The 25,248-nt window shown below is 52.6% G+C and overlaps 1 protein-coding gene across 1 annotated transcript in view; it reads right to left on the minus strand.

The window, feature by feature from the left end:
* Positions 1-10,224: 10,224 nt before the first annotated feature.
* Positions 10,225-25,248, minus strand: part of nop2 (NOP2 nucleolar protein homolog (yeast)) — a 33,107-nt gene continuing 18,083 nt past the window's right edge. The window contains exons 6-7 of the mRNA XM_041180966.1: positions 24,900-24,997; positions 10,225-10,674 (exon numbers count right to left, since the gene is read on the minus strand). Coding sequence (XP_041036900.1) covers positions 10,278-10,674; positions 24,900-24,997 — 495 coding nt within the window. The 3' untranslated portion in view covers positions 10,225-10,277. The remainder of the gene's footprint in view (positions 10,675-24,899; positions 24,998-25,248) is intronic.

Genomic DNA, 25,248 nt, shown 5'->3' on the forward strand with positions numbered 1-25,248 from the left:
GTTAGAGAGAGAAAGAGAGAGATGTCGGCGAGAGAGAGAGGGAGTCAGGCAAGAGAGAGAGAGAGAGAGAGAGAGAGGCGGGAGAGAGAGAGAGAGGGAGAGAGGCGGGTGAGAGAGAGAGGGAGTCAGGCAAGAGAGAGAGAGGCGGGAGAGAGAGAGAGGGAGAGAGGCGGGTGAGAGAGAGAGTGGGGAGAGGCGGGCGAGACAGAGAGAGAGGGAGAGAGGCAGCTGAGAGAGAGAGGGAGAGGGGCGGGTGAAAGAGAGAGAGAGGGAGAGAGGCAGGTGAGAGATAGAGGGAGAGAGGCAGGCGAGAGAAAGGGAGAGAGGCGGGCGAGAGAAAGGGAGAGAGGCGGGCGAGAGAAAGGGAGAGAGGCGGGCGAGAGAAAGGGAGAGAGGCGGGCGAGAGAGAGGCGGGCGAGAGAGAGGGAGAGAGAGGGAGAGAGAGAAAGGCGGGTGAGAGAGAGGGAGAGGGAGAGAGGTGGCTCTTTCACTGCTCGTACAGGGGCTATATAAATGCACCTCCATGTTGTCCTTGCTCTGGCGTCTGTCTCCGGGTTACCGTTCTCATCAATAAAATATATGATAGACACGTACAAAACGTGTCAGACGTCACATAGATGTTCAACCTCTCAGGGCAGCCTCTTCAGTTCATCTCACCCCACCCAGTGTGGCTTTGAGCCCCATAGACAGGGAGAGGGGGAGAGGCGGGCGAGAGAGAGAGAGAGAGAGAGGCAGGTGAGAGAGAGAGAGAGAGGGGTGGGCGAGAGAGAGAGGGAGAGAGGTGGGCGAGAGAGAGAGAGGCGGGCAAGGGAGAGAGAGAGAGAGAGGTGGGCGAGAGAGAGAGGGAGACAGACGGGCGAGAGAGAGAGGGAGACAGACGGGCGAGGGAGAGGCGGGCGAGAGAGAGAGGGAGAGAGGCAGGCGAGCAAGAAAGAGAGAGGTGGGAGAGAGATAAATGTCGAGAGGCGGGTGAGTGAGAGAGGGAGGGAGAGAGGCGGGCAAGAGAGAGGCAGAGAGGCGGGTGAGAGAGAGAGGGAGAGAGGCAGGCGAGAGAGAGGGAGAGAGGCGGGCGAGAGAGAGGGAGAGAGGTGGGCGAGAGAGGGATGGTGAGAGGCAGGCGAGAGAGAGAGGGACAGAGAGGTAGGCGAGACCAGGAGAGAGGTAGGCGAGTGAGAGAGGGAGAGATGCGGGCGGGAGAGAGAGACGGAGAGCGGCGGGCGAGAAAGAGGGAGAGGGAGAGAGGCGGGCGAGAGAGAGGGAGAGAGGTGGGCAAGAGAGAGTGAGAGAGGTGGGCGAGAGAGAGGGAGAGAGGAAAGAGAGCGAGAGAGGGAGAGAGGCGGGTGAGAGTGAGAGAGGGCGAGAGAGAGAGAGGGAGAGAGGTGGGCGAGAGAGAGAGGCGGGCGAGAGAGAGGCGGGCAAGAAAGATAGAGGGAGAAACACGTACCGGAGAGAGAGGGGCAGTCGAGAGAGGGACAGAGAGGCAGGCGAGGCTGGGAGAGAGGCGGGCGAGTCAGAGAGGGAGAGAGGTGGGTGAGAGAGAATGAGAGAGGCAGGTGAGAGTGAGAGAGGGACAGAGAGGCAGGCGAGAGTGGGAGAGAGGCGGGCGAGTCAGAGAGGGAGAGAGGCGGGCGAGAGAGAGGGAGATAGGCGGTAGAGAGAGAGGCGGCTGTTTCACTGCACGTACAGGGGCTATATAAATGCACCTCCATGTTGTCCTTGCTCAGGCATCTGCCTCCGGGTTACCATTCTCATCAATAAAATATATGATAGACACGTACATAACGTGTCAGACGTCACATAGATGTTCAACCTCTCAGGGCAGCCTCTTCAGTTCATCTCACCCCACCCAGTGTGGCTTTGAGCCCCATAGACAGGGAGACGGGGAGAGGCGGGCGAGAGAGAGAGAGGGAGAGAGGCAGGTGAGAGTGAGAGAGGGAGAGAGGCAGGTTAGAGAGAGAAAGAGAGAGATGTCGGCGAGAGAGAGAGGGAGTCAGGCAAGAGAGAGAGAGAGAGAGAGAGAGAGGCGGGAGAGAGAGAGAGAGGGAGAGAGGCGGGTGAGAGAGAGAGGGAGTCAGGCGAGAGAGAGAGAGGCGGGAGAGAGAGAGAGGGAGAGAGGCGGGTGAGAGAGAGAGTGGGGAGAGGCGGGCGAGACAGAGAGAGAGGGAGAGAGGCAGCTGAGAGAGAGAGGGAGAGGGGCGGGTGAAAGAGAGAGAGAGGGAGAGAGGCAGGTGAGAGATAGAGGGAGAGAGGCAGGCGAGAGAAAGGGAGAGAGGCGGGCGAGAGAAAGGGAGAGAGGCGGGCGAGAGAAAGGGAGAGAGGCGGGCGAGAGAAAGGGAGAGAGGCGGGCGAGAGAGAGGCGGGCGAGAGAGAGAGAGAGGTGGGCGAGAGGAAGGCGAGAAAGGGAGAGAGGTGGGCAAGAGAGAGGGAGAGAGGCGGGTGAGAGAGAGAGGGAGAGAGGCGGGCGAGAGAGAGAGAGGTGGGCGAGAGAGATGGAGAGAGGCGGGCGAGAGAGAGGGAGAGAGAGAAAGGCGGGAGAGAGGGAGGGAGAGTTTGGTGAGAGAGAGGGAGAGAGAGAGAGGTAGAGAGGTGGGCGAGGGAGAGGGAGAGAGGCGGGCAAGAGAGAGATAGAGATGGGCGAGAGAGATCGAGAGAGGCGGGCGAGAGAGAGAGAGAGAGGCGGGCGAGAGAGAGAGAGAGAGGCGGGCGAGAGAGAGAGAGAGAGTTGGGCGAGAGAAAGGGAGAGAGGCGGGCGAGAGAGAGGGAGAGAGAGGGAGAGAGAAAGGCGGGTGAGAGAGAGGGAGAGGGAGAGAGGTGGCTCTTTCACTGCTCGTACAGGGGCTATATAAATGCACCTCCATGTTGTCCTTGCTCTGGCGTCTGTCTCCGGGTTACCGTTCTCATCAATAAAATATATGATAGACACGTACAAAACGTGTCAGACGTCACATAGATGTTCAACCTCTCAGGGCAGCCTCTTCAGTTCATCTCAACCCACACAGTGTGGCTTTGAGCCCCATAGACAGGGAGAGGGGGAGAGGCGGGCGAGAGAGAGAGAGAGAGGCAGGTGAGAGAGAGAGAGAGAGAGGGGTGGGCGAGAGAGAGAGGGAGAGAGGTGGGCGAGAGAGAGAGAGGCGGGCAAGGGAGAGAGAGAGAGAGAGGTGGGCGAGAGAGAGAGGGAGACAGACGGGCGAGAGAGAGAGGGAGACAGACGGGCGAGGGAGAGGCGGGCGAGAGAGAGAGGGAGAGAGGCAGGCGAGCAAGAAAGAGAGAGGTGGGTGAGAGATAAATGTCGAGAGGCGGGTGAGTGAGAGAGGGAGGGAGAGAGGCGGGCAAGAGAGAGGCAGAGAGGCGGGTGAGAGAGAGAGGGAGAGAGGCAGGCGAGAGAGGGATGGTGAGAGGCGGGCGAGAGAGAGAGGGACAGAGAGGTAGGCGAGACCAGGAGAGAGGTAGGCGAGTGAGAGAGGGAGAGATGCAGGCGGGAGAGAGAGACGGAGAGCGGCGGGCGAGAAAGAGGGAGAGGGAGAGAGGCGGGCGAGAGAGAGGGAGAGAGGTGGGCAAGAGAGAGTGAGAGAGGTGGGCGAGAGAGGGAGAGAGGCGGGCGAGAGAGAGAGAGCGAGAGAGGCGGGCAAGAGAGAGAGGGAGAGTGGTGGACGAGAGAGAGAGGGGGGCGAGGGAGAGTGAGGGAGAGAGGCGGGCAAGAGAGATAGAGGGAGAGACACGTAGCGGAGAGAGAGAGGGAGAATGGCGGTCGAGAGAGAGAGGGACAGAGAGGCAGGCGAGAGTGGGAGAGAGGTGGGCATGAGAGAGGGAGAGAGGCGGGTGAAAGAGAGGTAGAGAGGTGGGCAAGAGAGAGGGAGAGAGGCGGGTGAGAGAGAGAGGGAGAGAGGTGGGTGAGGGAGAGAGGTAGAGAGGCGGGCGAGAGATAGGGAGAGAGAGAAACGGGCAACAGAGAGAGAGGCAGGTGAGAGAGAGAGAGGCAGAGAGGCGGGCGAGAGAGAGAGGCAGCGAGGCGGGTGAGAGAGAGGCGGGTGAGAGAAAGAGGGAGAGAGGCGGGCAAGATAGAGAGAGAGGCGGGTGAGAGAGAGAGAGAGAGGTGGGTGAGAGAAAGAGGGAGAGAGGCGGGCGAGAGAGATGGAGAGAGGCGGGCAAGAGAGAGAGAGGGAGAGAGGTGGGCGAGAGAGAGAGGCGGGCGAGACAGAGTGAGGGAGAGAGGCGGGCAAGAGAGATATAGCGAGAGTGACATACCGGAGAGAGAGAGGCGGTCGAGAGAGAGGGACAGAGAGGCAGGCGAGTAAGAGAGGGGGAGACGTGCGAGGGAGAGGGAGAGCGAGAGAGAGAGAGGCGGGCGAGAGAGAGAGAGGCGGGCGAGAGAGAGAGAGGCGGGCGAGAGAGAGGCGGGCGAGAGAGAGGCGGGCGAGAGAGAGGCGGGCGAGAGAGAGGCGGGCGAGAGAGAGGCGGGCGAGAGAGAGGCGGGCGAGAGAGAGGCGGGCGAGAGAGAGGCAGAGAGGCGGGTGAGAGAGAGAGGGAGAGAGGCAGGCGAGAGAGGGATGGTGAGAGGCGGGCGAGAGAGAGAGGGACAGAGAGGTAGGCGAGACCAGGAGAGAGGTAGGCGAGTGAGAGAGGGAGAGATGCAGGCGGGAGAGAGAGACGGAGAGCGGCGGGCGAGAAAGAGGGAGAGGGAGAGAGGCGGGCGAGAGAGAGGGAGAGAGGTGGGCAAGAGAGAGTGAGAGAGGTGGGCGAGAGAGGGAGAGAGGCGGGCGAGAGAGAGAGAGCGAGAGAGGCGGGCAAGAGAGAGAGGGAGAGTGGTGGACGAGAGAGAGAGGGGGGCGAGGGAGAGTGAGGGAGAGAGGCGGGCAAGAGAGATAGAGGGAGAGACACGTAGCGGAGAGAGAGAGGGAGAATGGCGGTCGAGAGAGAGAGGGACAGAGAGGCAGGCGAGAGTGGGAGAGAGGTGGGCATGAGAGAGGGAGAGAGGCGGGTGAAAGAGAGGTAGAGAGGTGGGCAAGAGAGAGGGAGAGAGGCGGGTGAGAGAGAGAGGGAGAGAGGTGGGTGAGGGAGAGAGGTAGAGAGGCGGGCGAGAGATAGGGAGAGAGAGAAACGGGCAACAGAGAGAGAGGCAGGTGAGAGAGAGAGAGGCAGAGAGGCGGGCGAGAGAGAGAGGCAGCGAGGCGGGTGAGAGAGAGGCGGGTGAGAGAAAGAGGGAGAGAGGCGGGCAAGATAGAGAGAGAGGCGGGTGAGAGAGAGAGAGAGAGGTGGGTGAGAGAAAGAGGGAGAGAGGCGGGCGAGAGAGATGGAGAGAGGCGGGCAAGAGAGAGAGAGGGAGAGAGGTGGGCGAGAGAGAGAGGCGGGCGAGACAGAGTGAGGGAGAGAGGCGGGCAAGAGAGATATAGCGAGAGTGACATACCGGAGAGAGAGAGGCGGTCGAGAGAGAGGGACAGAGAGGCAGGCGAGTAAGAGAGGGGGAGACGTGCGAGGGAGAGGGAGAGCGAGAGAGAGAGAGGCGGGCGAGAGAGAGAGAGGCGGGCGAGAGAGAGAGAGGCGGGCGAGAGAGAGGCGGGCGAGAGAGAGGCGGGCGAGAGAGAGGCGGGCGAGAGAGAGGCGGGCGAGAGAGAGGCGGGCGAGAGAGAGGCGGGCGAGAGAGAGGCGGGCGAGAGGGAGGGAGAGCGGCGGGCGAGAGGGAGGGAGAGCGGCGGGTGAGAGGGAGGGAGAGCGGCGGGCGAGAGAGGGAGGGAGAGGCGGGTGAGAGGGAGGGAGAGCGGCGGGCGAGAGGGAGAGGGAGAGGGGCGGGCGAGAGAGGGAGGGAGAGAGGCGGGCGGGAGAGAGAGGGAGAGAGGCGGGAGAGAGAGGGAGAGAGGCGGGTGAGAGAGAGAGGGAGAGAGGTAGGCAAGACAGAGGAGAGAGGTGGGTGAGAGAGAGAGAGAGGCGGGCAAGAGAGAGAGAGAAATGGGGCGGAGAGAGAGAGAGAGAAACGGGGCGGAGAGAGAGAGAGAGAAACGGGGCGGAGAGAGAGAGAGAGAAACGGGGCGGAGAGAGAGAGAGAAACGGGGCAGAGAGACAGAGAGAGAGAAACAGGGCGGAGAGAGAGAGAGAGAGGTGGGTGAGAGAAAGAGGGAGAGAGGCGGGCGAGAGAGAGGGAGAGAGGTGGGCGAGATAGAGAGAGAGGGAGAGAGGCGGGTGAGAGAGAGAGAGGGAGAGAGGCGGGTGAGAGAGAGAGAGAGGGAGAGAGGCGGGTGAGTGGCGGGCGAGAGAGATGGAGGCAGAGAGGGGGAGTGTGGCAGGCGAGTGGGAGAGGGAGGGTGCGGGGCAAGAGAGAGAGGGAGAGGTGGGCGAGATAGAGAGCGAGGCGGGTGAGAGAGAGAGAGAGAGGCGGGTGAGAGAGAGAGAGGCGGGTGAGAGAGAGAGAGAGAGGCGGGTGAGAGAAAGAGGGAGAGAGGCGGGTGAGAGAGAGAGGTGGGTGAGATAGAGAGGCGGGTGAGAGAGAGGGAGGGAGAGAGGCGAGAAAGGGAGAGAGAGAGGCGGGTGAGAGAGAGGGAGAGAGGCAGGAGAGAGGAGGAGTGAGGCAGGCGAGTGGAAGAGGGAGGGTGCCGGGCGAGAGAGAGAGGCGGGCGAGAGCGGGATAGTGAGGGAGGGCAAGATGCAGGGGAGAGAAAAGGGGAAAGAGGAAAAGTGAGAGAGTGCGCGTGGGGGGAGAGGGACAGGCGAGGGGGGAGGGGAGAGAGGGGGAGAAGGGAGGAGATGACAGGGAGGGGGGAGAGAGAGGGAGTGGGGGGAGAGAGAGGGAGGGTGGGGAGAGGGAGGGGGGAGAAGAGCAGAAAGAGTGAGCGAGATGGAGTGACAGAGAACTGGGTGGGGGGGCTGTCTCCCCATTCAGTTCCCCACCTCGTGCAGTTTAACCCCCCCACTCCTACACAGTCGGCATCCCTCCCCTCCATACCCCACCCCCCTCCATATCCCATACCCCCTCGATATCCCATACCCCCCCTCCATATCCCCTACGCCCTCCCCCCTCTATACCCCCTCACCCCTCCATATCCCCTACCTCCGCCATATCCCATACGCCCTCCCCCCTCCATATCCCCTACCCCCTCCATATCCCATACCCCCTCCCTCCTCCATATCCCCTCACCCCTCCCTATCCCATACCCTCACCCCTCCATACACCCGCAATCATCCATATCCAAATCCCCTCCCCCTCGTCTCCTCCCCCATAATCCCCTCATCCCTCTCCCCTCCATAAACCCTCACCCCCATATCCCATAACCCTTCCATATCCCATACCCCTCCCCTCCATACCCCATTCCCCCGTCCCCTCCATACCCCATTCCCCTCTGCCCTCCATACCCCATTCCCCCTCCCCTCCATACCCCATTCCCCCCGTCCCCTCCATACCCCATTCCCCCCGTCCCCTCCATACCCCATTCCCCCTCCCCTCCATACCCCATTCCCCCCGTCCCCTCCATACCCCATTCCCCTCTGCCCTCCATACCCCATTCCCCTCTGCCCTCCATACCCCATTCCCCCTCCCCTCCATACCCCATTCCCCCTCCCCTCCATACCCCATTCCCCCTCCCCTCCATACCCCATTCCCCCTCCCCTCCATACCCCATTCCCCCCTCCCCTCCATACCCCATTCCCCCCGTCCCCTCCATACCCCATTCCCCTCTGCCCTCCATACCCCATTCCCCCTCCCCTCCATACCCCATTCCCCCTCCCCTCCATACCCCATTCCCCCCTCCCCTCCATACCCCATTCCCCCTCCCCTCCATACCCCATTCCCCCTCCCCTCCATACCCCATTCCCCCTCCCCTCCATACCCCATTCCCCCTCTCCCCTCCATACCCCATTCCCCCGTCCCCTCCATACCCCATTCCCCCTCTCCCCTCCATACCCCATTCCCCCTCCCCTCCATACCCCATTCCCCCTCTCCCCTCCATACCCCATTCCCCCTCCCCTCCATACCCCATTCCCCCGTCCCCTCCATACCCCATTCCCCCCGTCCCCTCCATACCCCATTCCCCACTCTCCTCCATACCCCATTCCCCCCGTCCCCTCCATACCCCATTCCCCCGTCCCCTCCATACCCCATTCCCCCCGTCCCCTCCATACCCCATTCCCCCTCCCCTCCATACCCCATTCCCCCCGTCCCCTCCATAGCCCATTCCCCCTCCCCTCCATACCCCATTCCCCTCTGCCCTCCATACCCCATTCCCCCCGTCCCCTCCATACCCCATTCCCCTCTGCCCTCCATACCCCATTCCCCCTCCCCTCCATACCCCATTCCCCCTCCCCTCCATACCCCATTCCCCCGTCCCCTCCATACCCCATTCCCCCCGTCCCCTCCATACCCCATTCCCCATTCCCCCTCCCCTCCATACCCCATTCCCCTCTGCCCTCCATACCCCATTCCCCCCGTCCCCTCCATAGCCCATTCCCCCTCCCCTCCATACCCCATTCCCCCCGTCCCCTCCATACCCCATTCCCCCCGTCCCCTCCATACCCCATTCCCCCTCCCCTCCATACCCCATTCCCCCTCTCCCCTCCATACCCCATTCCCCCTCCCCTCCATACCCCATTCCCCCCGTCCCCTCCATACCCCATTCCCCCCGTCCCCTCCATACCCCATTCCCCTCTGCCCTCCATACCCCATTCCCCCCTCCCCTCCATACCCCATTCCCCCCTCCCCTCCATACCCCATTCCCCTCTGCCCTCCATACCCCATTCCCCCCTCCCCTCCATACCCCATTCCCCCTCCCCTCCATACCCCATTCCCCCTCCCCTCCATACCCCATTCCCCCGTCCCCTCCATACCCCATTCCCCCTCTCCCCTCCATACCCCATTCCCCCGTCCCCTCCATACCCCATTCCCCCTCTCCCCTCCATACCCCATTCCCCTCTGCCCTCCATACCCCATTCCCCCCGTCCCCTCCATACCCCATTCCCCTCTGCCCTCCATACCCCATTCCCCCTCCCCTCCATAACCCATTCCCCCTCCCCTCCATACCCCATTCCCCCCGTCCCCTCCATACCCCATTCCCCTCTGCCCTCCATACCCCATTCCCCCTCCCCTCCATACCCCATTCCCCCCCTCCCCTCCATACCCCATTCCCCCCGTCCCCTCCATACCCCATTCCCCCCGTCCCCTCCATACCCCATTCCCCCCGTCCCCTCCATACCCCATTCCCCCTCCCCTCCATACCCCATTCCCCCTCCCCTCCATACCCCATTCCCCCTCCCCTCCATACCCCATTCCCCTCTGCCCTCCATACCCCATTCCCCCCGTCCCCTCCATACCCCATTCCCCTCTGCCCTCCATACCCCATTCCCCCTCTCCCCTCCATACCCCATTCCCCCTCCCCTCCATACCCCATTCCCCCTCCCCTCCATACCCCATTCCCCTCTGCCCTCCATACCCCATTCCCCCTCCCCTCCATACCCCATTCCCCCCTCCCCTCCATACCCCATTCCCCCTCCCCTCCATACCCCATTCCCCCTCCCCTCCATACCCCATTCCCCCTCTCCCCTCCATACCCCATTCCCCTCTCCCCTCCATACCCCATTCCCCTCTGCCCTCCATACCCCATTCCCCCTCCCCTCCATACCCCATTCCCCCTCCCCTCCATACCCCATTCCCCCTCCCCTCCATACCCCATTCCCCCTCCCCTCCATACCCCATTCCCCTCTGCCCTCCATACCCCATTCCCCCTCCCCTCCATACCCCATTCCCCCTCCCCTCCATACCCCATTCCCCTCTGCCCTCCATACCCCATTCCCCCTCTCCTCCATATCCCATCCCCCTCCCCCTCCATACCTCATTCCCCCTCTCCCCTCCATACCCCATTCCCCCCTCTCCTCCATACCTCATTCCCCCTCTCCCCTCCATACCCCCCCTCCCCTCCATACCCCCCTCCCCTCCATACCCCCCCTCCCCTCCATACCCCCCCTCCACTCCATACCCCCCCTCCACCTGAGAGTACGCGAGGAGGCGGGGTAGGGGTGGAGGGTGTCTGAGTGATGACAGAGATTCGGGGGGAGGTCGATGAGGTGGGGAGTGGGGGGTGGTGGAGAGAGTCGGTTTATGAGAATCAGACATTTTTAATTGTTGAAAAAAAAAGAGGCAAAGAACATTCCGGAACAGGCGCCGAGAGCTGTCCTCTCGAGGAGAGGCCCAGTCGCCGGACCCCCTCCGCCCACCCCCCCTCCGGCCACCCCGAGGTCCATTCCGTCCCCAGACCCCCACCCCCAGCCCTTCACGTCCAGGGTCCAGTCCGACTTGGCGCTCATCGAGCCTTCTGCCCCTTGACCTTCCGCCGCCCTCTGAACCCCGGGCCCGTCAGCCTCTTCTGCAGCTTGGCCTTGGGGCCGACCTTCCGACCCCTGACCCCGGGTCGGACCGCCCCCTTCCGGACGGCCGGCCACGGTTCCTTCCGCTTCCCTCCGGGGGCAGGGGCGGGGGCGGGGGCGGGGTCGCCGGGGGGCTCCGCGACCTCCGACCCCCGGCCCTCGGCGGCCTCCGGCGCGACCCCCCCGGCCGGCGTTTCCGCAGCCGGAGCATTAGGCGGCTGGGAGTTGGCGTACTTCTTGAACTTGGCCACGAAGAAGCCGTCCATGTTGTGAGTGTGGGGGTAGAAGCGTCGCGTCAGGCGGAGGGAGGGGTGAAAGCGGCGCTCCTGGAACCTGGAAAGAGGGGGCAGCAGTAAGAAGGGGGTCAGGCAGTGTGTGACTGTACCAGAGTCACTGTTTATTCAGCAGGGTAAGGGTCGCTCACTGTGTAACTGTACAGAGTCATTGTTTATTCAGGGTAAGGATCACTCACTGTGTAACTGTACAGAGTCACTGTTTATTCAGGGTAAGGATCACTCACTGTGTAACTGTACAGAGTCACTGTTTATTCAGGGTAAGGATCACTCACTGTGTAATTGCACAGAGTCACTGTTTATTCAGGGTAAGGATCACTCACTGTGTAACTGTACAGAGTCACTGTTTATTCAGGGTAAGTATCACTCACTGTGTAACTGTACAGAGTAACTGTTTATTCAGGGTAAGGGTCACTCACTGTGCAACTGTACAGAGTCACTGTTTATTCAGGGTAAGGATCACTCACTGTGTAACTGCACAGAGTCACTGTTTATTCAGCAGGGTAAGGATCACTCACTGTGTAACTGTACAGAGTCACTGTTTATTAAGCAGGGTAAGGATCACTCACTGTGTAACTGTACAGAGTAACTGTTTATTCAGGGTAACGGTCACTCTGTGCAACTGTACAGAGTCACTGTTTATTCAGGGTAAGGGTCACTCACTGTGTAACTGTACAGAGTCACTGTTTATTCAGCAGGGTAAGGGTCACTCACTGTGTAACTGTACAGAGTCACTGTTTATTCAGCAGGGTAAGGGTCACTCACTGTGTAACTGTACAGAGTCACTGTTTATTCAGCAGGGTAAGGGTCTCTCACTGTGTAACTGTACAGAGTCACTGTTTATTCAGCAGGGTAAGGATCACTCACTGTGTAACTGTACAGAGTAACTGTTTATTCAGGGTAAGGGTCACTCACTGTGCAACTGTACAGAGTCACTGTTTATTCAGCAGGGTAAGGGTCACTCACGGTGTAACTGTACAGAGTCACTGTTTATTCAGCAGGGTAAGGGTCTCTCACTGTGTAACTGTACAGAGTCACTGTTTATTCAGCAGGGGAAGGGTCCCTCACTGTGTAAAGGTACAGAATCACTGTTTATTCACCAGGGTAAGGGTTACTCACTGTGTAACTGCACAGAGTCACTGTTTATTCAGCAGGGTAAGGATCACTTACTCTGTAACTGTACAGAGTCACTGTTTATTCAGGGTAAGGGTCACTCACTGTGTAACTGTACAGAGTCACTGTTTATTCAGCAGGGTAAGGGTCACTCACTGCGTAATTGTACAGAGTCACTGTTTATTCAGCAGGGGAAGGGTCCCTCACTGTGTAAAGGTACAGAGTCACTGTTTATTCAGCAGGGTAAGGGTCACTCACTGTGTAACTGTACAGAGTCACTGTTTATTCAGCAGGGTAAGGGTCCCTCACTGTGTAACTGTACAGAGTCACTGTTTATTCAGCAGGGGAAGGGTCCCTCACTGCGTAACTGTACAGAGTCACTGTTTATTCAGCAGAGTAAGGGTCACTCTGTGTAACTGTACAGAGTCACTGGTTATTCAGGGTAAGGATCACTCACTGTGTAACTGTACAGAGTCACAGTTTATTCAGCAGGGTAAGGGTCACTCACTGTGTAACTGTACAGTGTCACTGTTTATTCAGCAGGGTAAGGGTCCCTCACTGTGTAACTGTACAGAGTCACTGTTTATTCAGCAGGGGAAGGGTCCCTCACTGTGTAAAGATACAGAATCACTGTTTATTCAGCAGGGTAAGGGTCTCTCACTGTGTAACTGTACAGAGTCACTGTTTATTCAGCAGGGTAAGGGTCGCTCACTGTGTAACTGTACAGAGTCATTGTTTATTCAGGGTAAGGATCACTCACTGTGTAACTGTACAGAGTCACTGTTTATTCAGGGTAAGTGTCGCTCACTGTGTAACTGTACAGAGTCACTGTTTATTCAGGGTAAGGATCACTCACTGTGTAACTGTACAGAGTCACTGTTTATTCAGGGTAAGGATCACTCACTGTGTAACTGTACAGAGTCACTGTTTATTCAGGGTAAGTGTCGCTCACTGTGTAACTGTACAGAGTCACTGTTTATTCAGGGTAAGGATCACTCACTGTGTAATTGCACAGAGTCACTGTTTATTCAGGGTAAGGATCACTCACTGTGTAACTGTACAGAGTCACTGTTTATTCAGGGTAAGTATCACTCACTGTGTAACTGTACAGAGTAACTGTTTATTCAGGGTAAGGGTCACTCACTGTGCAACTGTACAGAGTCACTGTTTATTCAGGGTAAGGATCACTCACTGTGTAACTGCACAGAGTCACTGTTTATTCAGCAGGGTAAGGATCACTCACTGTGTAACTGTACAGAGTCACTGTTTATTAAGCAGGGTAAGGATCACTCACTGTGTAACTGTACAGAGTAACTGTTTATTCAGGGTAACGGTCACTCTGTGCAACTGTACAGAGTCACTGTTTATTCAGGGTAAGGGTCACTTACTGTGTAACTGTACAGAGTCACTGTTTATTCAGCAGGGTAAGGGTCACTCACTGTGTAACTGTACAGAGTCACTGTTTATTCAGCAGGGTAAGGGTCACTCACTGTGTAACTGTACAGAGTCACTGTTTATTCAGCAGGGTAAGGGTCTCTCACTGTGTAACTGTACAGAGTCACTGTTTATTCAGCAGGGTAAGGATCACTCACTGTGTAACTGTACAGAGTAACTGTTTATTCAGGGTAAGGGTCACTCACTGTGCAACTGTACAGAGTCACTGTTTATTCAGCTGGGTAAGGGTCACTCACGGTGTAACTGTACAGAGTCACTGTTTATTCAGCAGGGTAAGGGTCTCTCACTGTGTAACTGTACAGAGTCACTGTTTATTCAGCAGGGGAAGGGTCCCTCACTGTGTAAAGGTACAGAATCACTGTTTATTCACCAGGGTAAGGGTTACTCACTGTGTAACTGCACAGAGTCACTGTTTATTCAGCAGGGTAAGGATCACTTACTGTGTAACTGTACAGAGTCACTGTTTATTCAGGGTAAGGGTCACTCACTGTGTAACTGTACAGAGTCACTGTTTATTCAGCAGGGTAAGGGTCACTCACTGCGTAATTGTACAGAGTCACTGTTTATTCAGCAGGGGAAGGGTCCCTCACTGTGTAAAGGTACAGTCACTGTTTATTCAGCAGGGTAAGGGTCACTCACTGCGTAACTGTACAGAGTCACTGTTTATTCAGCAGGGTAAGGGTCCCTCACTGTGTAACTGTACAGAGTCACTGTTTATTCAGCAGGGGAAGGGTCCCTCACTGCGTAACTGTACAGAGTCACTGTTTATTCAGCAGGGTAAGGGTCACTCACGGTGTAACTGTACAGAGTCACTGTTTATTCAGCAGGGTAAGGGTCTCTCACTGTGTAACTGTACAGAGTCACTGTTTATTCAGCAGGGGAAGGGTCCCTCACTGTGTAAAGGTACAGAATCACTGTTTATTCACCAGGGTAAGGGTTACTCACTGTGTAACTGCACAGAGTCACTGTTTATTCAGCAGGGTAAGGATCACTTACTGTGTAACTGTACAGAGTCACTGTTTATTCAGGGTAAGGGTCACTCACTGTGTAACTGTACAGAGTCACTGTTTATTCAGCAGGGTAAGGGTCACTGACTGCGTAATTGTACAGAGTCACTGTTTATTCAGCAGGGGAAGGGTCCCTCACTGTGTAAAGGTACAGAGTCACTGTTTATTCAGCAGGGTAAGGGTCACTCACTGTGTAACTGTACAGAGTCACTGTTTATTCAGCAGGGTAAGGGTCCCTCACTGTGTAACTGTACAGAGTCACTGTTTATTCAGCAGGGGAAGGGTCCCTCACTGCGTAACTGTACAGAGTCACTGTTTATTCAGCAGAGTAAGGGTCACTCTGTGTAACTGTACAGAGTCACTGGTTATTCAGGGTAAGGATCACTCACTGTGTAACTGTACAGAGTCACAGTTTATTCAGCAGGGTAAGGGTCACTCACTGTGTAACTGTACAGAGTCACTGTTTATTCAGCAGGGTAAGGGTCCCTCACTGTGTAAAGGTACAGAGTCACTGTTTATTCAGCAGGGGAAGGGTCCCTCACTGTGTAAAGGTACAGAATCACTGTTTATTCAGCAGGGTAAGGATTACTCACTGTGTAACTGTACAGAGTCACTGTTTATTCAGGGTAAGGATCGCTCACTGTGTAACTGTACAGAGTCACTGTTTATTCAGGGTAAGGATCACTCACTGTGTAACTGTACAGAGTCACTGTTTATTCAGGGTAAGGGTCACTCACTGTAACTGTACAGAGTCACTGTTTATTCAGCAGGGTAAGGGTCACTCACTGTGTAAAGGTACAGAGTCACTGTTTATTCAGGGTAACGGTCACTCTGTGCAACTGTACAGAGTCACTGTTTATTCAGAGTAAGGGTCACTCACTGTGTAACTGTACAGAGTCACTGTTTATTCAGCAGGGTAAGGGTCACTCACTGTGTAACTGTACAGAGTCACTGTTTATTCAGCAGGGTAAGGGTCACTCACTGTGTAACTGTACAGAGTCACTGTTTATTCAGCAGGGTAAGGGTCTCTCACTGTGTAACTGTACAGAGTCACTGTTTATTCAGCAGGGTAAGGATCACTCACTGTGTAACTGTACAGAGTCACTGTTTATTCAGCAGGGTAAGGGTCACTCACGGTGTAAAGGTACAGAATCACTGTTTATTCAGCAGGGTAAGGATTACTCACTGTGTAACTGCACAGAGTCACTGTTTATTCAGCAGGGTAAGGATCACTCACTGTGTAACTGTACAGAGTCACTGTTTATTCAGCAGGGTAAGGATCACTCACTGTGTAACTGTACAGAGTCACTGTTTATTCAGGGTAAGGGTCACAAACTGTGTAACTGTACAGTCACTGTTTATTCAGCAGGGTAAGGGTCACTCACTGTGTAATTGTACAGAGTCACTGTTTATTCAGCAGGGTAAGGGTCCCTCACTGTGTAAAGGTACAGAGTCACTGTTTATTCAGCAGGGTAAGGTTCACTCACTGTGTAACTGTTCAGAGTCACTGTTTATTCAGCAGGGTAAGGGTCCCTCACTGTGTAACTGTACAGAGTCACTGTTTATTCAGCAGGGGAAGGGTCCCTCACTGTGTAACTGTACAGAGTCACTGTTTATTCAGCAGAGTAAGGGTCACTCTGTGTAACTGTACAGAGTCACTGTTTATTCAGGGTAAGGATCACTCACTGTGTAACTGTACAGAGTCACTGTTTATTCAGCAGGGTAAGGGTCACTCACTGTGTAACTGTACAGAGTCACTGTTTATTCAGTAGGGGAAGGGTCCCTCACTGTGTAACTGTACAGAGTCATTGTTTATTCAGCAGAGTAAGGGTCACTCTGTGTAACTGTACAGAGTCACTGTTTATTCAGGGTAAGGATCACTCACTGTGTAACTGTACAGAGTCACTGTTTATTCAGCAGCGTAAGGGTCACTCACTGTGTAACTGTACAGAGTCACTGTTTATTCAGTAGGGGAAGGGTCCCTCACTGTGTAAAGGTACAGAATCACTGTTTATTCAGCAGGGTAAGGATCGCTCACTGTGTAACTGTACAGAGTCACTGTTTATTCAGGGTAAGGATCACTCACTGTGTAACTGTACAGAGTCACTGTTTATTCAGGGTAAGGATCGCTCACTGTGTAACTGTACAGAGTCACTGTTTATTCAGGGTAAGGATCACTCACTGTGTAACTGTACAGAGTCACTGTTTATTCAGGGTAAGGGTCACTCACTGTGTAACTGTACAGAGTCACTGTTTATTCAGCAGGGTAAGGGTCACTCACTGTGTAAAGGTACAGAGTCACTGTTTATTCAGGGTAACGGTCACTCTGTGCAACTGTACAGAGTCACTGTTTATTCAGGGTAAGGGTCACTCACTGTGTAACTGTACAGAGTCACTGTTTATTCAGCAGGGTAAGGGTCACTCACTGTGTAACTGTACAGAGTCACTGTTTATTCAGCAGGGTAAGGGTCTCTCACTGTGTAACTGTACAGAGTCACTGTTTATTCAGCAGGGTAAGGATCACTCACTGTGTAACTGTACAGAGTAACTGTTTATTCAGAGTAAGGGTCACTCACTGTGCAACTGTACAGAGTCACTGTTTATTCAGCAGGGTAAGGGTCACTCACGGTGTAAAGGTACAGAATCACTGTTTATTCAGCAGGGTAAGGATTACTCACTGTGTAACTGCACAGAGTCACTGTTTATTCAGCAGGGTAAGGATCACTCACTGTGTAACTGTACAGAGTCACTGTTTATTCAGCAGGGTAAGGATCACTCACTGTGTAACTGTACAGAGTCACTGTTTATTCAGGGTAAGGGTCACAAACTGTGTAACTGTACAGTCACTGTTTATTCAGCAGGGTAAGGGTCACTCACTGTGTAATTGTACAGAGTCACTGTTTATTCAGCAGGGTAAGGGTCCCTCACTGTGTAAAGGTACAGAGTCACTGTTTATTCAGCAGGGTAAGGTTCACTCACTGTGTAACTGTTCAGAGTCACTGTTTATTCAGCAGGGTAAGGGTCCCTCACTGTGTAACTGTACAGAGTCACTGTTTATTCAGCAGGGGAAGGGTCCCTCACTGTGTAACTGTAGAGAGTCACTGTTTATTCAGCAGAGTAAGGGTCACTCTGTGTAACTGTACAGAGTCACTGTTTATTCAGGGTAAGGATCACTCACTGTGTAACTGTACAGAGTCACTGTTTATTCAGCAGGGTAAGGGTCACTCACTGTGTAACTGTACAGAGTCACTGTTTATTCAGCAGGGGAAGGGTCCCTCACTGTGTAACTGTACAGAGTCATTGTTTATTCAGCAGAGTAAGGGTCACTCTGTGTAACTGTACAGAGTCACTGTTTATTCAGGGTAAGGATCACTCACTGTGTAACTGTACAGAGTCACTGTTTATTCAGCAGCGTAAGGGTCACTCACTGTGTAACTGTACAGAGTCACTGTTTATTCAGTAGGGGAAGGGTCCCTCACTGTGTAAAGGTACAGAATCACTGTTTATTCAGCAGGGTAAGGATCGCTCACTGTGTAACTGTACAGAGTCACTGTTTATTCAGGGTAAGGATCACTCACTGTGTAACTGTACAGAGTCTCTGTTTATTCAGGGTAAGGATCACTCACTGTGTAACTGTACAGAGTCACTGTTTATTCAGGGTAAGGGTCACTCACTGTGTAACTGTACAGAGTCACTGTTTATTCAGCAGGGTAAGGGTCACTCACTGTGTAACTGTACAGAGTCACTGTTTATTCAGCAGGGTAAGGATCACTCACTGTGTAACTGTACAGAGTCACTGTTTATTCAGCAGGGTAAGGATCACTCACTGTGTAACTGTACAGAGTCACTGTTTATTCAGGGTAAGGGTCACTCACTGTGTAACTGTACAGAGTCACTGTTTATTCAGCAGGGTAAGGGTCACTCACTGCGTAACTGTACAGAGAGACTGTTTATTCAGCAGGGTAAGGGTCCCTCACTGTGTAAAGGTACAGAGTCACTGTTTATTCAGCAGGGTAAGGTTCACTCACTGTGTAACTGTTCAGAGTCACTGTTTATTCAGCAGGGCAAGGGTCCCTCACTGTGTAACTGTACAGAGTCACTGTTTATTCAGCAGGGTAAGGTTCACTCACTGTGTAACTGTTCAGAGTCACTGTTTATTCAGCAGGGTAAGGGTCACTCACTGTGTAACTGTACAGAGTCACTGTTTATTCAGCAGGGTAAGGGTCCCTCACTGTGTAACTGTACAGAGTCACTGTTTATTCAGCAGGGGAAGGGTCCCTCACTGTGTAAAGGTACAGAATCACTGTTTATTCAGCAGGGTAAGGATCGCTCACTGTGTAACTGTACAGAGTCACTGTTTATTCAGGGTAAGGATCACTCACTGTGTAACTGTACAGAGTCTCTGTTTATTCAGGGTAAGGATCACTCACTGTGTAACTGTACAGAGTCACTGTTTATTCAGCAGAGTAAGGGTCACTCACTGTGTAACTGTACAGAGTCACTGTTTATTCAGGGTAAGGATCACTCACTGTGTAATTGCACAGAGTCACTGTTTATTCAGGGTAAGGATCACTCACTGTGTAACTGTACAGAGTCACTGTTTATTCAGGGTAAGTATCACTCACTGTGTAACTGTACAGAGTAACTGTTTATTCAGGGTAAGGGTCACTCACTGTGCAACTGTACAGAGTCACTGTTTATTCAGGGTAAGGATCACTCACTGTGTAACTGCACAGAGTCACTGTTTATTCAGCAGGGTAAGGATCACTCACTGTGTAACTGTACAGAGTCACTGTTTATTAAGCAGGGTAAGGATCACTCACTGTGTAACTGTACAGAGTAACTGTTTATTCAGGGTAACGGTCACTCTGTGCAACTGTACAGAGTCACTGTTTATTCAGGGTAAGGGTCACTTACTGTGTAACTGTACAGAGTCACTGTTTATTCAGCAGGGTAAGGGTCACTCACTGTGTAACTGTACAGAGTCACTGTTTATTCAGCAGGGTAAGGGTCACTCACTGTGTAACTGTACAGAGTCACTGTTTATTCAGCAGGGTAAGGGTCTCTCACTGTGTAACTGTACAGAGTCACTGTTTATTCAGCAGGGTAAGGATCACTCACTGTGTAACTGTACAGAGTAACTGTTTATTCAGGGTAAGGGTCACTCACTGTGCAACTGTACAGAGTCACTGTTTATTCAGCAGGGTAAGGGTCACTCACGGTGTAACTGTACAGAGTCACTGTTTATTCAGCAGGGTAAGGGTCTCTCACTGTGTAACTGTACAGAGTCACTGTTTATTCAGCAGGGGAAGGGTCCCTCACTGTGTAAAGGTACAGAATCACTGTTTATTCACCAGGGTAAGGGTTACTCACTGTGTAACTGCACAGAGTCACTGTTTATTCAGCAGGGTAAGGATCACTTACTGTGTAACTGTACAGAGTCACTGTTTATTCAGGGTAAGGGTCACTCACTGTGTAACTGTACAGAGTCACTGTTTATTCAGCAGGGTAAGGGTCACTCACTGCGTAATTGTACAGAGTCACTGTTTATTCAGCAGGGGAAGGGTCCCTCACTGTGTAAAGGTACAGAGTCACTGTTTATTCAGCAGGGTAAGGGTCACTCACTGTGTAACTGTACAGAGTCACTGTTTATTCAGCAGGGTAAGGGTCCCTCACTGTGTAACTGTACAGAGTCACTGTTTATTCAGCAGGGGAAGGGTCCCTCACTGCGTAACTGTACAGAGTCACTGTTTATTCAGCAGGGTAAGGGTCACTCACGGTGTAACTGTACAGAGTCACTGTTTATTCAGCAGGGTAAGGGTCTCTCACTGTGTAACTGTACAGAGTCACTGTTTATTCAGCAGGGGAAGGGTCCCTCACTGTGTAAAGGTACAGAATCACTGTTTATTCACCAGGGTAAGGGTTACTCACTGTGTAACTGCACAGAGTCACTGTTTATTCAGCAGGGTAAGGATCACTTACTGTGTAACTGTACAGAGTCACTGTTTATTCAGGGTAAGGGTCACTCACTGTGTAACTGTACAGAGTCACTGTTTATTCAGCAGGGTAAGGGTCACTCACTGCGTAATTGTACAGAGTCACTGTTTATTCAGCAGGGGAAGGGTCCCTCACTGTGTAAAGGTACAGTGTCACTGTTTATTCAGCAGGGTAAGGGTCACTCACTGTGTAACTGTACAGAGTCACTGTTTATTCAGCAGGGTAAGGGTCCCTCACTGTGTAACTGTACAGAGTCACTGTTTATTCAGCAGGGGAAGGGTCCCTCACTGCGTAACTGTACAGAGTCACTGTTTATTCAGCAGAGTAAGGGTCACTCTGTGTAACTGTACAGAGTCACTGGTTATTCAGGGTAAGGATCACTCACTGTGTAACTGTACAGAGTCACAGTTTATTCAGCAGGGTAAGGGTCACTCACTGTGTAACTGTACAGAGTCACTGTTTATTCAGCAGGGTAAGGGTCCCTCACTGTGTAACTGTACAGAGTCACTGTTTATTCAGCAGGGGAAGGGTCCCTCACTGTGTAAAGGTACAGAATCACTGTTTATTCAGCAGGGTAAGGATTACTCACTGTGTAACTGTACAGAGTCACTGTTTATTCAGGGTAAGGATCGCTCACTGTGTAACTGTACAGAGTCACTGTTTATTCAGGGTAAGGATCACTCACTGTGTAACTGTACAGAGTCACTGTTTATTCAGGGTAAGGGTCACTCACTGTGTAACTGTACAGAGTCACTGTTTATTCAGCAGGGGAAGGGTCCCTCACTGTGTAACTGTACAGAGTCACTGTTTATTCAGCAGAGTAAGGGTCACTCTGTAACTGTACAGAGTCACTGTTTATTCAGGGTAAGGATCACTCACTGTGTAACTGTACAGAGTCACTGTTTATTCAGGGTAAGGGTCACTCACTGTGTAACTGTACAGAGTCACTGTTTATTCAGTAGGGGAAGGGTCCCTCACTGTGTAACTGTACAGAGTCATTGTTTATTCAGCAGAGTAAGGGTCACTCTGTGTAACTGTACAGAGTCACTGTTTATTCAGGGTAAGGATCACTCACTGTGTAACTGTACAGAGTCACTGTTTATTCAGCAGCGTAAGGGTCACTCACTGTGTAACTGTACAGAGTCACTGTTTATTCAGTAGGGGAAGGGTCCCTCACTGTGTAAAGGTACAGAATCACTGTTTATTCAGCAGGGTAAGGATCGCTCACTGTGTAACTGTACAGAGTCACTGTTTATTCAGGGTAAGGATCACTCACTGTGTAACTGTACAGAGTCACTGTTTATTCAGGATGAGGGTCACTCACTGTGTAACTGTACAGAGTCACTGTTTATTCAGGGTAAGGATCACTCACTGTGTAACTGTACAGAGTCACTGTTTATTCAGGGTAAGGGTCACTCACTGTGTAACTGTACAGAGTCACTGTTTATTCAGCAGGGTAAGGGTCACTCACTGTGTAAAGGTACAGAGTCACTGTTTATTCAGGGTAACGGTCACTCTGTGCAACTGTACAGAGTCACTGTTTATTCAGGGTAAGGGTCACTCACTGTGTAACTGTACAGAGTCACTGTTTATTCAGCAGGGTAAGGGTCACTCACTGTGTAACTGTACAGAGTCACTGTTTATTCAGCAGGGTAAGGGTCACTCACTGTGTAACTGTACAGAGTCACTGTTTATTCAGCAGGGTAAGGGTCTCTCACTGTGTAACTGTACAGAGTCACTGTTTATTCAGCAGGGTAAGGATCACTCACTGTGTAACTGTACAGAGTAACTGTTTATTCAGAGTAAGGGTCACTCACTGTGCAACTGTACAGAGTCACTGTTTATTCAGCAGGGTAAGGGTCACTCACGGTGTAAAGGTACAGAATCACTGTTTATTCAGCAGGGTAAGGATTACTCACTGTGTAACTGCACAGAGTCACTGTTTATTCAGCAGGGTAAGGATCACTCACTGTGTAACTGTACAGAGTCACTGTTTATTCAGCAGGGTAAGGATCACTCACTGTGTAACTGTACAGAGTCACTGTTTATTCAGGGTAAGGGTCACAAACTGTGTAACTGTACAGTCACTGTTTATTCAGCAGGGTAAGGGTCACTCACTGTGTAATTGTACAGAGTCACTGTTTATTCAGCAGGGTAAGGGTCCCTCACTGTGTAAAGGTACAGAGTCACTGTTTATTCAGCAGGGTAAGGTTCACTCACTGTGTAACTGTTCAGAGTCACTGTTTATTCAGCAGGGTAAGGGTCCCTCACTGTGTAACTGTACAGAGTCACTGTTTATTCAGCAGGGGAAGGGTCCCTCACTGTGTAACTGTAGAGAGTCACTGTTTATTCAGCAGAGTAAGGGTCACTCTGTGTAACTGTACAGAGTCACTGTTTATTCAGGGTAAGGATCACTCACTGTGTAACTGTACAGAGTCACTGTTTATTCAGCAGGGTAAGGGTCACTCACTGTGTAACTGTACAGAGTCACTGTTTATTCAGCAGGGGAAGGGTCCCTCACTGTGTAACTGTACAGAGTCATTGTTTATTCAGCAGAGTAAGGGTCACTCTGTGTAACTGTACAGAGTCACTGTTTATTCAGGGTAAGGATCACTCACTGTGTAACTGTACAGAGTCACTGTTTATTCAGCAGCGTAAGGGTCACTCACTGTGTAACTGTACAGAGTCACTGTTTATTCAGTAGGGGAAGGGTCCCTCACTGTGTAAAGGTACAGAATCACTGTTTATTCAGCAGGGTAAGGATCGCTCACTGTGTAACTGTACAGAGTCACTGTTTATTCAGGGTAAGGATCACTCACTGTGTAACTGTACAGAGTCTCTGTTTATTCAGGGTAAGGATCACTCACTGTGTAACTGTACAGAGTCACTGTTTATTCAGGGTAAGGGTCACTCACTGTGTAACTGTACAGAGTCACTGTTTATTCAGCAGGGTAAGGGTCACTCACTGTGTAACTGTACAGAGTCACTGTTTATTCAGCAGGGTAAGGATCACTCACTGTGTAACTGTACAGAGTCACTGTTTATTCAGCAGGGTAAGGATCACTCACTGTGTAACTGTACAGAGTCACTGTTTATTCAGGGTAAGGGTCACTCACTGTGTAACTGTACAGAGTCACTGTTTATTCAGCAGGGTAAGGGTCACTCACTGCGTAACTGTACAGAGTGACTGTTTATTCAGCAGGGTAAGGGTCCCTCACTGTGTAAAGGTACAGAGTCACTGTTTATTCAGCAGGGTAAGGTTCACTCACTGTGTAACTGTTCAGAGTCACTGTTTATTCAGCAGGGCAAGGGTCCCTCACTGTGTAACTGTACAGAGTCACTGTTTATTCAGCAGGGTAAGGGTCCCTCACTGTGTAACTGTACAGAGTCACTGTTTATTCAGCAGGGGAAGGGTCCCTCACTGTGTAAAGGTACAGAACCACTGTTTATTCAGCAGGGTAAGGATCGCTCACTGTGTAACTGTACAGAGTCACTGTTTATTCAGGGTAAGGATCACTCACTGTGTAACTGTACAGAGTCTCTGTTTATTCAGGGTAAGGATCACTCACTGTGTAACTGTACAGAGTCACTGTTTATTCAGCAGAGTAAGGGTCACTCACTGTGTAACTGTACAGAGTCACTGTTTATTCAGGGTAAGGATCACTCACTGTGTAACTGTACAGAGTCACTGTTTATTCAGCAGAGTAAGGGTCACTCTGTGTAACTGTACAGAGTCACTGTTTATTCAGGGTAAGGATCACTCACTGTGTAACTGTACAGAGTCACTGTTTATTCAGCAGAGTAAGGGTCACTCACTGTGTAACTGTACAGAGTCACTGTTTATTCAGGGTAAGGATCACTCACTGTGTAACTGTACAGAGTCACTGTTTATTCAGCAGAGTAAGGGTCACTCTGTGTAACTGTACAGAGTCACTGTTTATTCAGGGTAAGGATCACTCACTGTGTAACTGTACAGAGTCACTGTTTATTAAGGGTAAGGATCACTCACTGTGTAACTGTACAGAGTCACTGTTTATTCAGCAGGGTATGGATCACTCACTGTGTAACTGTACAGAGTCACTGTTTATTCAGCAGGGTAAGGGTCACTCTGTGCAACTGTACAGAGTCACTGTTTATTCAGGGTAAGGATCACTCACTGTGTAACTGTACAGAGTCACTGTTTATTCAGCAGGGTATGGATCACTCACTGTGTAACTGTACAGAGTCACTGTTTATTCAGCAGGGTATGGATCACTCACTGTGTAACTGTACAGAGTCACTGTTTATTCAGCAGGGTATGGATCACTCACTGTGTAACTGTACAGAGTCACTGTTTATTCAGCAGGGTATGGATCACTCACTGTGTAACTGTACAGAGTCACTGTTTATTCAGCAGGGTATGGATCACTCACTGTGTAACTGTACAGAGTCACTGTTTATTCAGCAGGGTATGGATCACTCACTGTGTAACTGTACAGAGTCACTGTTTATTCAGAGTAAGGATCACTCACTGTGTAACTGTACAGAGTCACTGTTTATTCAGCAGGGTAAGGGTCACTCACTGTGTAACTGTACAGAGTCACTGTTTATTCTTCAGGGTAAGGGTCCCTCACTGTGTAACTGTACAGATTCAGTGTATATTCAGCAGGGTAAGGGTCACTCACTGTGTAACTGCGATAGAAATCTCACTTACCTGGTGAAACCCTCCTTCCCGAAATCCAGGCCGGTCGGCACCAGTTTAACGTGACGCTTTTTCAGGGCGTAGTCCACCACCCACTCGTTCTCCTCCACCTGCGTTGGGGTGGGGGGGAGGAGGTGGGGAAGCGAGAGGGGAGAGGGTCAGTACAAATCGGCCCAGCTGTCGCTCGTGGCGAAACGGTTTGGAGGCTCGCTCGTTGTTATCGTCCTGGCCGGACATCCTCCCCTGTCTAGACGCCGGCCCCCACCCCCAGACCTACCCCCCCCACCCCCCACACACACCCCTTCCTCCCTCCCTCCCTCCCTCCGCCCACCTCTCTGCTCTGTCCAGTACTCTCGGTTTA

The sequence above is a fragment of the Carcharodon carcharias genome (genome assembly GCF_017639515.1).
Source record: "Carcharodon carcharias isolate sCarCar2 chromosome 27 unlocalized genomic scaffold, sCarCar2.pri SUPER_27_unloc_13, whole genome shotgun sequence".
NCBI lineage: Eukaryota > Metazoa > Chordata > Chondrichthyes > Lamniformes > Lamnidae > Carcharodon > Carcharodon carcharias.